General features: G+C 39.0%; 1 protein-coding gene across 2 annotated transcripts in view; it reads right to left on the reverse strand.

Moving 5' to 3' along the window:
- Window positions 1-1,963: 1,963 nt before the first annotated feature.
- Window positions 1,964-13,050, reverse strand: part of LYPD6B (LY6/PLAUR domain containing 6B) — a 167,903-nt gene continuing 156,816 nt past the window's right edge. For both annotated transcript variants that reach the window (XM_079783249.1, XM_079783250.1), the window contains exons 3-6: window positions 12,435-12,587; window positions 9,734-9,832; window positions 4,088-4,218; window positions 1,964-2,552 (exon numbers count right to left, since the gene is read on the reverse strand). In XM_079783249.1, coding sequence (XP_079639375.1) covers window positions 2,388-2,552; window positions 4,088-4,218; window positions 9,734-9,832; window positions 12,435-12,549 — 510 coding nt within the window. In that variant the 5' untranslated portion in view covers window positions 12,550-12,587 and the 3' untranslated portion in view covers window positions 1,964-2,387. The remainder of the gene's footprint in view (window positions 2,553-4,087; window positions 4,219-9,733; window positions 9,833-12,434; window positions 12,588-13,050) is intronic.

The following is a 13,050-nucleotide window of genomic DNA, read 5'->3' on the forward strand; positions in this document are numbered from 1 at the left end:
AATTAAGATGTTTCCTCAGGAAAGAAAACACACACACACAAAGGAAAATTCATTAATCTAGACAGCAGAAACAAAGTCAGAAAGAAAATGTCTGCTAATGGTTTTTCACCAGACAATTCGTCAATTACACAGTCAAAAGAAACCCTGAGGAATAAAGAGACAGCAAAGATGCTATTAAACTGTTCCAAGTGAAGCCATATATAATTAATTTCAAACAAGCATAGCTACGAAAACTCAAATACTTCAAGGTGCTGAGTGAGAGGTGGGATAAATCTGTATCAGGCTTCAAAACGACGCTTCCAGGTGAGTCTACTATTCAACCATAAGCAGGGAGATAATGATGTCTGCCTCCTCCCTGTTTTATTGGAGGCCAAAGAGCCTCAAGTTGAGACCCTCCCATTGCATCAAAGAGAAGAAGAAACAAGCACACGGCCCAGCCCCTGACATCAGCGTGTAACTATGAAGAGACTGAATCAAATGAGTGGGACAAACAAAACAGAGAAGGAAAATGCACTGATGCAGAAGACAAAGAAAATAAGGGAAGTGATCTGGCAAGCCCTTCCCAGGCTGAGTAACCACCATGGGCACCACAGGCCCTGCAAAGCAAGCAGCTTTCTCCCAATGCAGTTTTACCATTCCACAGGTTAGAGGGCGGCACTTTTCCTGTAAAGGACAAGGCAGTACATCTTGTAGACTTAGCAGGCCATACACACTCTGCTGCATCAATCTACTCATTCTTCCTGTTGTAGCATGAGAGCAGCCCTAGACAATATGTGAATGAAAAGACATGGCTGTGTTCCAATACAACTTTATTCACAAAAATAGGCAGTTGATATGGAGTGAAAGTTTGTATCCTCCACCCCAATTCATATGTTGAAGCCTAATTCCTAACGTGATGGTATTTGGATGTGGGACCTTTGAGAAATCATTAGGTCGTGAATGTAGAGCCCTCATGAGTGGGATTAGTGCCCTCATAAGGGAATGCAGGGAATGGAGCTCTCTCCCTGCTTTCTGCCCTGAGATCATACAAATAGATGGTGTTCTGCAAACCTGATGAGGGCCCTCACCAGACACAATCTGCTGGCATCTTGACCTTGGACTTCCCAGCACCCAGAACTGTGAGAATTAAATGTTTTTGTTTCAGCCATTTAATCAAAACTATATTTGTTACAGCAGTCTAGCAGACTAAGAATGGTGAGGCGTATTTGGCCCATGGGCCATAATTTACCAACCCCCATCATAGGTGAGTGCGTGTGGCAAGGATAGTATCATTAATGGGTACTATGGAGCACTGGGTGTCCTGATGGTGGATGTTCAATAAAACACAAAGACTCCATTAACTCATCACTATGCATACAAGGTCAGAGTGTTTAAAGATCACCCCAATGTGTAAAGGCAGGAAATCAGGATTCTAGGAATAAAAAGAAGGTGCTTATTTGAAATTCTGAGACTGTTCAAAACGGGAAAGAGAAGGGGATACGGGGACACAATGTTTTAAGATGTTTTTAGAAAGGTTTTCTTGGTGGCCCTGCCAGAGAGAAGCTGACTGTGTGGGGAAGGGGGATCGTCTTGCTAGGTTCTCTGACTTTAATTTGCTACTCCTGAGGGTTCATCGTGTGATAAGGTATCATCCTCATTCATCAGGGAGGTTTTCTGACCTTCTAAATTCACAGACTTTGCATTTAGCATCCTACCAAGTGTACTTCCCCAAAAAGAAAATACTAAGTCTTTGGCATGAAGTTTTATAGTTTAAGCCAGAAAATATCCCCCAGGGTGTATGTAAAGCATAACTTCAGTGACCTCCTTTATGACACTGGTAAATGTGTTTCATCTGAGATCTTCATGTCAGTCAGGCAACACCCAAGCATGCATTTTACTCTGTATAATTTAAAAGCTTTATTCTCCTCCACACACACACAATTAGCAGACATTGCTTTTTCATCGGGAGAAGGGTTAGACTTCCTAGAGACACTCAGAGCTGATCACAGAAAGAGAAGATCTGACCCAGCAGCTTCTGAAAGGGTCAATGAGGTCAAGGAGTCCTTTCACCCAAAGGCCTGGCCGGGTGGGGACAATATAGGCCACTACAGCCTGTCTGTTGTGGGTGCTGGCAGGATCCTTCCTGCAAAAGTGACAAAACGCAGCCTCTTCGACCAGGAAGCCTGGATGCCAGATAATGCCCTCAGTCTGGACCAAATTCCCTTCCCGAATCCCACGGCCTCATGCAAGAGTGTTTTAACGAAGCAAACAACTGTCTTCTGCTTTCGAGTCCAATGCGTGCTCTTCACCAATCGCAAGACTGGTCTTCACTCAAAAGTTCACTGTTTACACAGTTTTTAGTTTGTGCATCAGAGGGCTGGGCTCTGCCTCTCCTAGGAATGGCGGCATCATATCAACGGAAGCATGAAAACCCAGGCAAGCGCTGGCAGGCAGAGCGTGTGGGCACTGCTCCCAGACGTTCTCTGAGCGTGCATTACAGCGAAGACAGCGTTAGTGTGGTTGGTGGGTAATTCCACATTGCAGATCATTCCTTCACAGCACGACCTACACTCCTGTTACAAAAGGAAGAGGAGAGGGAAATGAGAGAATGAATAACAGGAAGAAGAGGGAAGGGTGAAACAAACAAACAACAAAACAAAACAAAACAAAAGCTCTGGATCTCTAGCTGAGGACAGACAGAATTGGAGTTGGTTAACCAGTCTATCAGCCACCCAGGCCCTTGGGTAGCCTTCCTTCCACTGACCTGAAAGTAAGGGACAGCTGGAGAATCTTTTCTTTTTAACCGTGTTTTATCTACACCAGCCCAAGCATAAGCAGGGGAAAGAAGAGGAAGGGCAACTGAATCAGACTGTTTGATTGAGTCAACAAATCTTCTGAAGGCTTGTAAGGGAAAACACTGAGACAAAAATGAAAGCTAGAAACATCTTGGATTGCCCATTGATTTTCTTTCTCAGTTCTCCTTGTTAGGGGATAATAATGCCCCTCTATTGTCTATGGAACACCTGATTACTATCATTACAACAGCAATGACTTGCTAATTATGGCTGCTGAGCGATGGAAAATGCTTGCTCCCTGATAGCACAAGGTGTTTTCAGGGGGAGCCCTCACCTGCCTTAATACCTGGTAAATGCCTCAACCTTATAATCCTCGCCATTGACAGAGGCGTCCGGGATGGCTAGGGAAGATAAAGACAGTGACTCTCAAGTCTCTTTATCAGTGCTTTCTAACATGGGCTGCACATCAGAATCTCCTTGGGGAACTTAAAACAAAAAACATCCTGACGCCCAGGACCCCTCCTGGAGGTTCTGTCTCAGTTGGCCTGGGATGCCCCCTCCCACCACCAACACGGCTTATCCAAGCTCCCCAGGAGACTCTCCATGCGGCCAGAGCTACAAGCCACTAGTGCCAGACCCTTTTCTGTATATACCGGCTAAGTCAAGTTCTAAAACTTCATGAAATTAACATACTCTCAAGTAATTTTTTTTTCAAGCATTTTAGGGTTCCAGATATATAAAAGAGTAAAATGGTCATTTAGAATATTAGGATGAGAAAATGAGAGAGCTCTATTGATCTAAAATGTATCCATAGTTCATCATATTAAACTGAGGTTAATCTTTCAGACTCTTGCTTCCTCATCTAAGCAGAGCTAGTGGGTGAGAAGATACCACCATTTCCCTCTTTCCACCTTCCAGCTGCCCTGTCCAGTCTTCTTGGTGATTTCTGGCCATAAACAAAATAGGTGAGCTGAGCTCTGTAGCACTTGTCTTTCTCTCATGGATAGCTTATTCTTGGGCTTCCAGACACGACTTCAGACAATTCACCCAAAGTCCAAGGTCTAGGGTCTAGCCCTGGAGTCTAGGAACTATCATTCACTTTTAGTAACATTATTTTTTGTTGAAGAACAGAAAATCTTCAACTTCTCTTAGGTCTCCATTGCATCACTGTATAAACATGTTCAACATATTACTTATCCTTCCTGCCTCTCCATGACATATAACTAACCATCACTAGCAAGACACCTTAGGGCAGTAACTTCACACACACACACACACACACACACACACACACACACACACACACTCCTTACTGTATGTTCAGAATCTCGGCTGTGGTGGCAGCCAACTGAATGACATTCACTTCTGGAGGCACACTTTTTGGTGATGGATGTGCTTCTTCCATGACTGGTAAAGTGATGAACTGTCAAACAGTACTGTGTGTCTAGGCAGGAGGAAAAGAAAAGACGACTTCATTTTTCACACTGCAAAAGACACTCAACTATCACTACAGAAATGACTAAAATTCAGGATGATCCTCAGGTTTCTAGGCAAGAAATACAATGGCAGAGATCTCTAGGGCTTCTAGGTGGTATTTTTTTAAAGGCATTCACTTTTGGCCCAAACAGCGTGGCTCAGTGGTTGAGTGTCAGCCTATGAACTAGGAGGTCACAATTTGATTTCCCACCATGGCACATGCCTGGGTTGTGGGCTCAATCCCCAGTGCGGGGGGTACAGGAGGCAGGCAATCAATGGTTCTCTCATCATTGATATTTCTATCTCTCTTTCAGCTCTTCCTTCTTCTCTGAAATTATATATATATATATATATATATATATATATATATATATATATATACATATATTAAAAGACATTCATTTTTGAAGCACTCGTGCATTTTTAAAATGAATATAAAATGTGCACCTATCCTTTGGTGCCAGCTAAAACTGAGAAAAAACTGGACAAGCTTTTCATCAAAACCATAGGTTTGCCCATTTTATATGAAAGTGTCAGTATCTGTCTCTGCCTCATCTCTCTCTCTCTGAAGCATATGTTCTATGCCTAAAATAAAGTGAAAAATGTGAATTTAAAATGCAATAGATCAGAATACTCTGGTTGCGTTATTCAACATTAGATACATTAATAGGCCACGTGGAATGAAAAGCAGGTGCTTCAAAGTACAATCAAGACCACCTTCCTTACTCAAAGTATTTCTATTTTCTCCTCTTCTTTAATCAACTGTTACTTTATCTGTCCCCTTCCCCCACTTCATAGCTAACCCATTTCTACATGGAACCATCCTTATAGCTTTAATCACTCACATCTTATTACTTAGGGTTCTTTAAAGAGAGTGATTTCACTCACTATCCCAGAACATTCCACTTTAGTTCTGTAACTCTTCTATAGTTACCTCAGGCCAGTAAAATGCTGTTTCGTTTATAGAGAAGGACTACAACAGCAATGTCATAGAAAGGGGAAAAAATACTTGACTAAAGTTGAGAATACTGGACTTATGAAATTGCCTTTGTCATAAGCAAGCAAGCCATGTTAGCACCTTTGAGGTAATTTTCTTTTTTTTCTTAATGTTTACTATTATTTAAAAAAATTTATTGAGGTAACAATGCTTATTAACATTATGTAAATTTCAGGTGTACAATATTATCATTTGATATCTGTATACTATACAGTGTGCTCACCACGAAAAGTCTAATTTCCTTCCATTAGCATATATTTGAGCCCCTTTATCCAATTTGCCCTCCCACCTCCCCTCTAGTAACAACCCATCTGTTGTATCCATGACTTTATCTTTGTTTTGTTACTACGTTTGTTCCTTTTTGGTTTTATATTCCATATATGAATAAAATCGTGTGTTTTTTGTTCTTTTCCTTCGAATTTGTTTCACTTAGCACAATACCTTCAAGAAATATTGGCAATATTTCAATATTCCTATCTTTTTTAGGCTGAGTAGTTTTCCATTGCATATATGCACCACTTTTCTTTAACCACTCGTCTGTCAGTGGACACTTAGGTTGCTTCCCCAGCTCAGCTATTGTAAATAATGCTGTAATGAACATGGAGCTGCATATATCTTTACAAATTAATGTTTTCATAGTCTTCATATAAATACCCAGAAGAGGAATTGCTGGATCATATGGTAGCTCTAGTCTTAATTTTTTGAAGGACCTCCATACTGTTTTCCATCATGGCTGTACCTGTTTACAATGAATGAGGGTTCCTTTTTTTCCACAGCTTTTTAAATACGTATTATTTCTTACATTATTGATAATAATCATTCTAACAGGAGTGAGGTGGTATCTCAATGTGATTTTGATTTACATTTACATTATAGCTAGTGAAGTTGAGCATCTTTTCAGATATCTGTTGGCCATTTACATGTCTTCTTGGGAAAAGTGTCTATTCGGGTCCTCTGCCAATGTTTTAATTGGATTTTTGTTGTTGTTGTTGTTGAAATGTATGAGTTCTTTATATATTTTGCATATTATCCCCTTATAGGAAGTATCAATTGCAAATATCTTCTTCCATTTGATTTGCTGCCTTTTTGTTTTGCTGATGGTTTCCTTTGTTGTGCAGAAACTTTTTAAGTTGATGTAGTCCCATTGGTTTATTTTTGCTTTTGTTTTCCTTGCTTTTGGAGTAAAATATGCAAACACACCCATAAGACCAATGTCCAGAAACTTAGTTTTTCTTCTTTGTATTTTATTGCTTCATGTCTTGCATTCAAGCTTTTAATCCATTTTGAGTTAATTTTTGTGTATGGTGTAAGTTTCATTCTTTTGCATACGACTGTCTAGTTTTTCCAATACCACTTACTGAAGAGACTTTCCTTTCTCTATTGTATATCCTTGTCTCTTTTGTCATAAGTTATTTGCCCACATTTATATGGGTTTATTTCTGGGCTCTCAATTCTGTTTCATTGGTCTGCATGTCGGTTTTTCTGTCAGTACTATACTGTTTTAATTACTACAGCTTTCTAGTACAGTTTGAAATCCGGGAGTATGATAGCTCTGGCTTTGTTCTTTTTTCTGAGAATTGCTTTTGCTATCCAGGGTCTTTTGTGGTTCCACACAAATGTAAATATTTTTTTTGTTCTATTTCTGTGAAAATGCCATTGGGATTTTGATAGGGATTGCATTGAATGTATAAATTGCTTTAGGCTCATTTTTTTTTTTAGTAAATTATGATAATAAGTGCCTTGGCATTTTGACAGGGTTGTTGTAAGATTTAATTAATAACAACAATAGTGAACACATATTGAGCAGGTACCACCAGCCAGATACTCTTCTTACATGTATTCACTCGTTCAATTCTTAAAGTAAGTCTTAAGATAAGTCATATTAATATCCTCATGTTACAGATAAAATAAAATAAAAACCTGAAGCACAGTATCTTGTCCACAGTCACATAGGTAGAAAGTGGTGGAAAGTAGGATTCTAACTTAGGTAGTTTTCCAAGGTTTGTGCTCTTAACCAGACACTATTCTGCCTCTCGGTATACTTAATGTTAAACTAGATGGTTCTGTAACATGCTTGACAAGAGTAGCTGAGTTATGGTTTCAGAAGGAAAGGGAACCACCAAATGTTTTGGGAAGGCATTTCAACTTCACTTCTAACAAAGAAGAATTGAAAACTGGTAGCTGCATGTGTTCATATGAAATGTCACACATGTTAAAGCAGCCCTAGAAAGTCAGAATAAAAGCCAGGGTAAATAAAATAAGAAATGTCATTCTTGTCATATCCTGTTACACAGAAAACCTCTCTTAACAACACCAACAGACCACAGAAATAAAGCTGTAAGGTGAAAAGGAAACCTAAGATGACAAAGAACAATAGCTGCAGGCCTGTTGGCCCCAAGAAATGGTTGACTATCATTTCCCTAAATAATGACAAACTGAAAAGTAAGAAATTATACCCTCACTTAGAATTCCAGATGGTTAGTATCTTGCGGCTTGACTGGTGTACAGGCAAGAATGCACTGGCATGCATGCTGGAATGCAGGGTCATTCCCTGTCACCCTCAGGTTCCCAGGGTGGATGTGGAAGAGCCGACTGTCTTCCCGCTTCCAATACTGATGTTTTCTTGGTGGTGGAAAGCAGCAGCTTCCCCCTTTTGTTCATGTTTCAACAGATAAAACCCAGAAGTACCCATGCATGATCCCATTAAAATGGATTTGATTAAATGGTGACAAATCGGAGCATTATGTACAGACCTAGTAGGAACTATTTTGGGACAATTCAGAAGAAAAAAGAAAACATTTCCAATGAGTTAAGGCACAACAGGATGGACACCAATGCCCCAATTTACACTCCTAACCCATAACGCCCAGTTTCCAGGAGGCTTTAAAGCAAAGGTTAAAGAATAACACCACCCTCGGAAATAAGGTAGTGGAGAGAGGCACTGGGCATCCCCACACTCTGTGATAACTGAGATGAATTTCTGAAAAAAAAAAATAAAAAAAGTGGAAACAAGTCCCCAAATGTGTACACCCCGTGTGCACGTGCACTCATAAGCACACACAATTTAAGGTAGATTGCTCTACAGAAATGTAAAAGAACCCCAACAAAAATATTTTGGCTATTGATTATTCTTGAAAAGAAATAATGAAAAATACTGCCCGAGTATATGTCATAATCACTTGCGCTAATTTATGGCCTAAGATTCTCCAGCAGCGTTAAGGTCTTTAGTGTATACTATTTATCTGGAAGAGGTAATTCTTTTTCACTGCTCTATATAATGTGATGCAGAAATTTCCAAAAGATTCAAGATAATAGTAGACCAAAACTAGTCATCTCTAATTCTGGAAGAGTTTGTTTGTTTTCTTTCGCCTTTTCCATTTGCAAAATTAAAAAACAAACAAACAAACAAAAAACAACTACACGGTACTTCTAAAATATAAACAGTCTGATCTCCTTATAGCTATAAGTAGTTTCCCAATTCCCAATCATCCATCAGACATCCTGTCTGCTTTACCTCCATGTTTGTATATATTAAATCATTCAACCTCTTGCCCCCTCCACCTGAAGGTCCAAGTCACCATCTTCTCCACCTGAAGATAATGAGACCCTACTTGGTGTCCCCTTCTACTCTTGTCCCAAACCACCCTTTCTCCACACAGCAAAAAGCAGTATTTTAGAACACAACTAGTATCTTATATTCCTTAGTATAAAACCCCTCTACAAGCTTCCTATCATATTTACAATAAAATCCAAACTCTTTATTAGAAAAAGAAGGTCCTGCGTGTGTCCCAGTCCTTACCTCTTCAACATTCTTCCACTAAGCCTCACTGGCCAGCCTTCTCCCAGTTCACAGAAGAGGCCAAATCTTGCCTCTTGTAGCCTTTGCATTTGCTGTTCCCTCTTATTACCATGTCCATGTAGCTGGCTTGTTTTGGTCATTCAGGTCTTCTTTCAAATGTACACTCCTCAGAGAAGACTCCCTGACTATCTAATCAAAGGCATCCACTCATTCTGTCAACAAATACTTACTGAGTGCCTAATATGGACCAGGCACTGGATTAAACTAAGGCTATATCAGTGAACAAAACAAACTAACAATATAAAACGTTTGCCAAATGAATGAAAGACTTTCCCAAGCATCACTGTATCTCAAGAGTACAAAACCTTTCCTTTGCTTTAGCCAGTAAGTATGACTTCTCTGGAGATATCATCAAGCATTTCTGAAATTCTTAGAATGCCTTAGTCAACATTGTACTCTATTTTTTCTCCTGGGTAAATACTATTTAAGAAATCCTTTCTCAAGTAACACACAACTACAAATTGAGGCTACACCATCAGTTTCCAAGTGTTCTCAAAGTAGTCTAATGTCACAATGATCTCTTAAGAGAAATCTCTAATTTCTATAGAACAACAACCGGTTGGCTTATCAAGAGACACCTAAATGAGATGTGATCCCAAAGGAGTCTCCCAAACTCAGCACACTTACTTTGTGGACACCATTTGTCTTCTGCCCATCGATTGCAGTTATAATTATCTCCTGCATTTTCACAGGTAAAACACTTGAAGCTGTTTGGAAATGGTGTAGCTTTAAAGAAAAATGCACAGTGAAAAGACAAACATTTTTAACATTAAATATGGCACAAAATTAGCAACTTTTATAAGACCAGACAAAATTTATAAGGCATTATGCTTAGAATTTCTGTTTCTAGGGAGCTAGACTTAACTGCCAGACTCTGGGGCAATTTCTTTATTCCCTTTTCTTTAGCTATTTCATCTATAATTATCTACTGTAGAGTAATAAAAATCATTCCACAAGCCATTTTGAAATATTCATAGTTTGTTCTATAATAATTTATAACTTGGGAATAATGGTGATCAAGAGGATGGGTAAGGGTGGTGGCAGCAATGGAGCCAATAATTTGATATGGTTTCATTCTGAAAAGAACTGGAGTCAGATTAACCTGAGCTTGAACTCTTCCCTTCCCACTAATTAGTTGTATAATTTTTAACTTCAAAGAAATAATACTATGTATAATAATAGTAACAATGAGGGTCCAATGACTTGCAGAGGTATAGTGAAGATTGAACAGGAGGTGGCAAGAAATATATCTAATGGAGTCCCCAGCACATCAAATCATGCTGGTTTCCATCCACATGTGCTTCTGTTTTAGTTTCATTTAACCGCAATCAAACAATCTCATTTGTATATGTCAATTATTGTATTAGACCTCAACTAGGAATGGTACATTTAATACAAGGATGATAGTAATTCTCAGACCCTATGCTCAGGCCAGGTTATTATGGAAAGAAGAAATTAGGAGCTGCTAGCAGTCGGGTTTGAGAACAACTAGTATATTGATTTCTCTTTTTTGTTTTTATGCTTTTTTCCTATCTTTTATCTTGTTATTTTTCATGGGCACAAAATAAAAAGTAAAATAAACTTGACATTTTTCTATAATCCAGTGTATAAAGCCCTGTGTGAAACTTTCACCCCAAACCATCCTAGTAACCAGACCACAGTTGGGATGATAATTAGAAAGCAGCAGGTATTGAAGATACAGGGGAGGATAAATATTGATGCATAAAACAAGAGTGAAATACCAAAGGTGACAGTTCAGAGGACATGAAATTAAGTATTACAAATACATTTCAGTTTTGCCTATGTATAAAAGTGAATTAGATAGGTAAAAAAGAAGTAATGAAATTCATTTTCACCTATTAAAGCAGTACAGTTTTAAAATTACAAACACTTCAGTAACAAAAGGGAAAAGGTTAAGAAGTATAAATTGCTAGTTATAAAAAGGCACAGGGATGTAAAGTACAGCATAGGAAATATAGTCAATAATATTCTAATAACTATGTATGGTGTCAGATGGGAACTAGACGTATCAGGGGATCACTTCATAAGTCATATAAATGTCTAACTACTATGCTGTACACCTGAAACCAATATAATATTGTATGTCAACTATAATAGAAATTTTTCTTAAAATCTAAAAAAAATACTACTACTAATGCTGGTGAATGAATGTTCTAAATAATAAAGTCCAAAGTGGAAATCAATAATGACACAGGCTTCCTTTAGGAGTTATGTAAAGACTGTGGTTCCCAAACCTGGCTGTGTATCTATAGTATCAGGAGAGATATTTTAAAGGAAGAGGGAGGGATAAAACGAAAAAGAAAACATAATTTGTATCCCACCCTCCTGACCATTGAATCTCTGGAGAAGGGACCCAGGAATGTGTAGTTTTTAAAGGCATTTATCATGATTCTGATACTCTTTCAGGTGTGGGAACCACAGGCATTCACATTTCTGCCAACCAATTTTATCAATAACAACCTCTCTCTAATAAAGTATATCAGAGAAGTAGAGAAGTTTTACTTGTCTGAAGAGACAGGAAGAAGGGGATATGACATATATATACAAGCACATATGCACACACATACATGTATATAAAAATATAAATCATTGTATAGATAAGATATGCTATTTGTTTATTTTTAAATTATTAGTGGGAAAGCTGAGTTTTACAGCCTTTCCTAACTATGCATAATATTCATGAAAGTCCAGGTATATTTCCTCCAAATTTTACACATACTAATCTGTTTTCAAGATTGTTAATGGTCATTGAGCCCTGGCCAGGTGGCTCAATTGGTTGGATCCTTGTCCAGTATAACAAAAGATTGTGGGTTTGATCACCTAGTTGGGGCAGGTATGGGAGGCAACTGATCGCTGTTTCTCTCACACATTGATGTTTCTTTCCCTCTCTCTCCCGCTTCCTCTCTCTGAAAAAATCAATAAAATAAAAACATATCCTCAGGTGAGGATTAAATAACAAATAGTTAATGGCCATTGATAGAATATAATTGATGCAGAAACCTCCTACAGCCAATATCCTCCTCCAGTGAAGAGAGGAACAAAGAACACTGAATTTGCTCTGCTACGCCATTCTTAGGGACAGTGCTCAAGAGATTATCTTAAACAAGAACCCTTTTGAGACTTCAGCAGGAAGCCAAAGCATTTTGAAGAAATGGAGAGGATGTCAGAAGTAGTGAAGACTTTCTGTCTTATTCTAGGTATAAACCAAATGGTCTCAGAAAGGCAAAGTTACTATAGGTGGAAACAGGAACTTCAAATGGGCATTCTGGCCCCACAGTCATGACCTATGATAGTAACCACTACTTACGGTCCAGAGGAGGCCTCACGTTATAGAAGTTGATGTTCTTGGCAAAGGCACGGTTTTCCGAGAAGATAAAGATCTGGACGACTGCTACAGCTAGAGCATGGCAGAAGAGCAGCATTCTGACCTTGGGTCTGGGCAAGTCCAAAACTCATATATCTACAATGAAGAGAGAGATGGGTTGAGTTTATATGCACTTTACACGTCAATAGGAGTATGTCTTGATTCTCTTTGGAAAGCTTAATTATTCAAATATATTGAACCATCTACTTGTTCTGTAGGGCCAGTGCCGGTGTGGGAACTGTATTCTTTCTGATCAGATGAAAGTTAAGCAATGACCCCCTTCTACTGGTCAGGCCTCTGCACTAGCCAGCTGAGTTTTAGCAGGACATTCAGTGGCCATTCGGGTTCCAGAAGAACAAGCAGCCAGTACTGGTCTGGCTTCACCCCCACCCCACCCCCGACCCATCACTGCCTCAGGCTGGCCCACTCCACTTCCTGCTGAATCACCTCACTTCCTCACAACCACGGTTTGGAGGCTTGTTCAGTGAAGTTACTGAACCGCCTATATGTCCATTCCATTCCTTGAGTAAACACTTACATTCGAGAAATTTTGCAACTC

Source organism: Cnephaeus nilssonii, assembly GCF_951640355.1.
Source record: "Cnephaeus nilssonii genome assembly, chromosome: 10".
NCBI lineage: Eukaryota > Metazoa > Chordata > Mammalia > Chiroptera > Vespertilionidae > Cnephaeus > Cnephaeus nilssonii.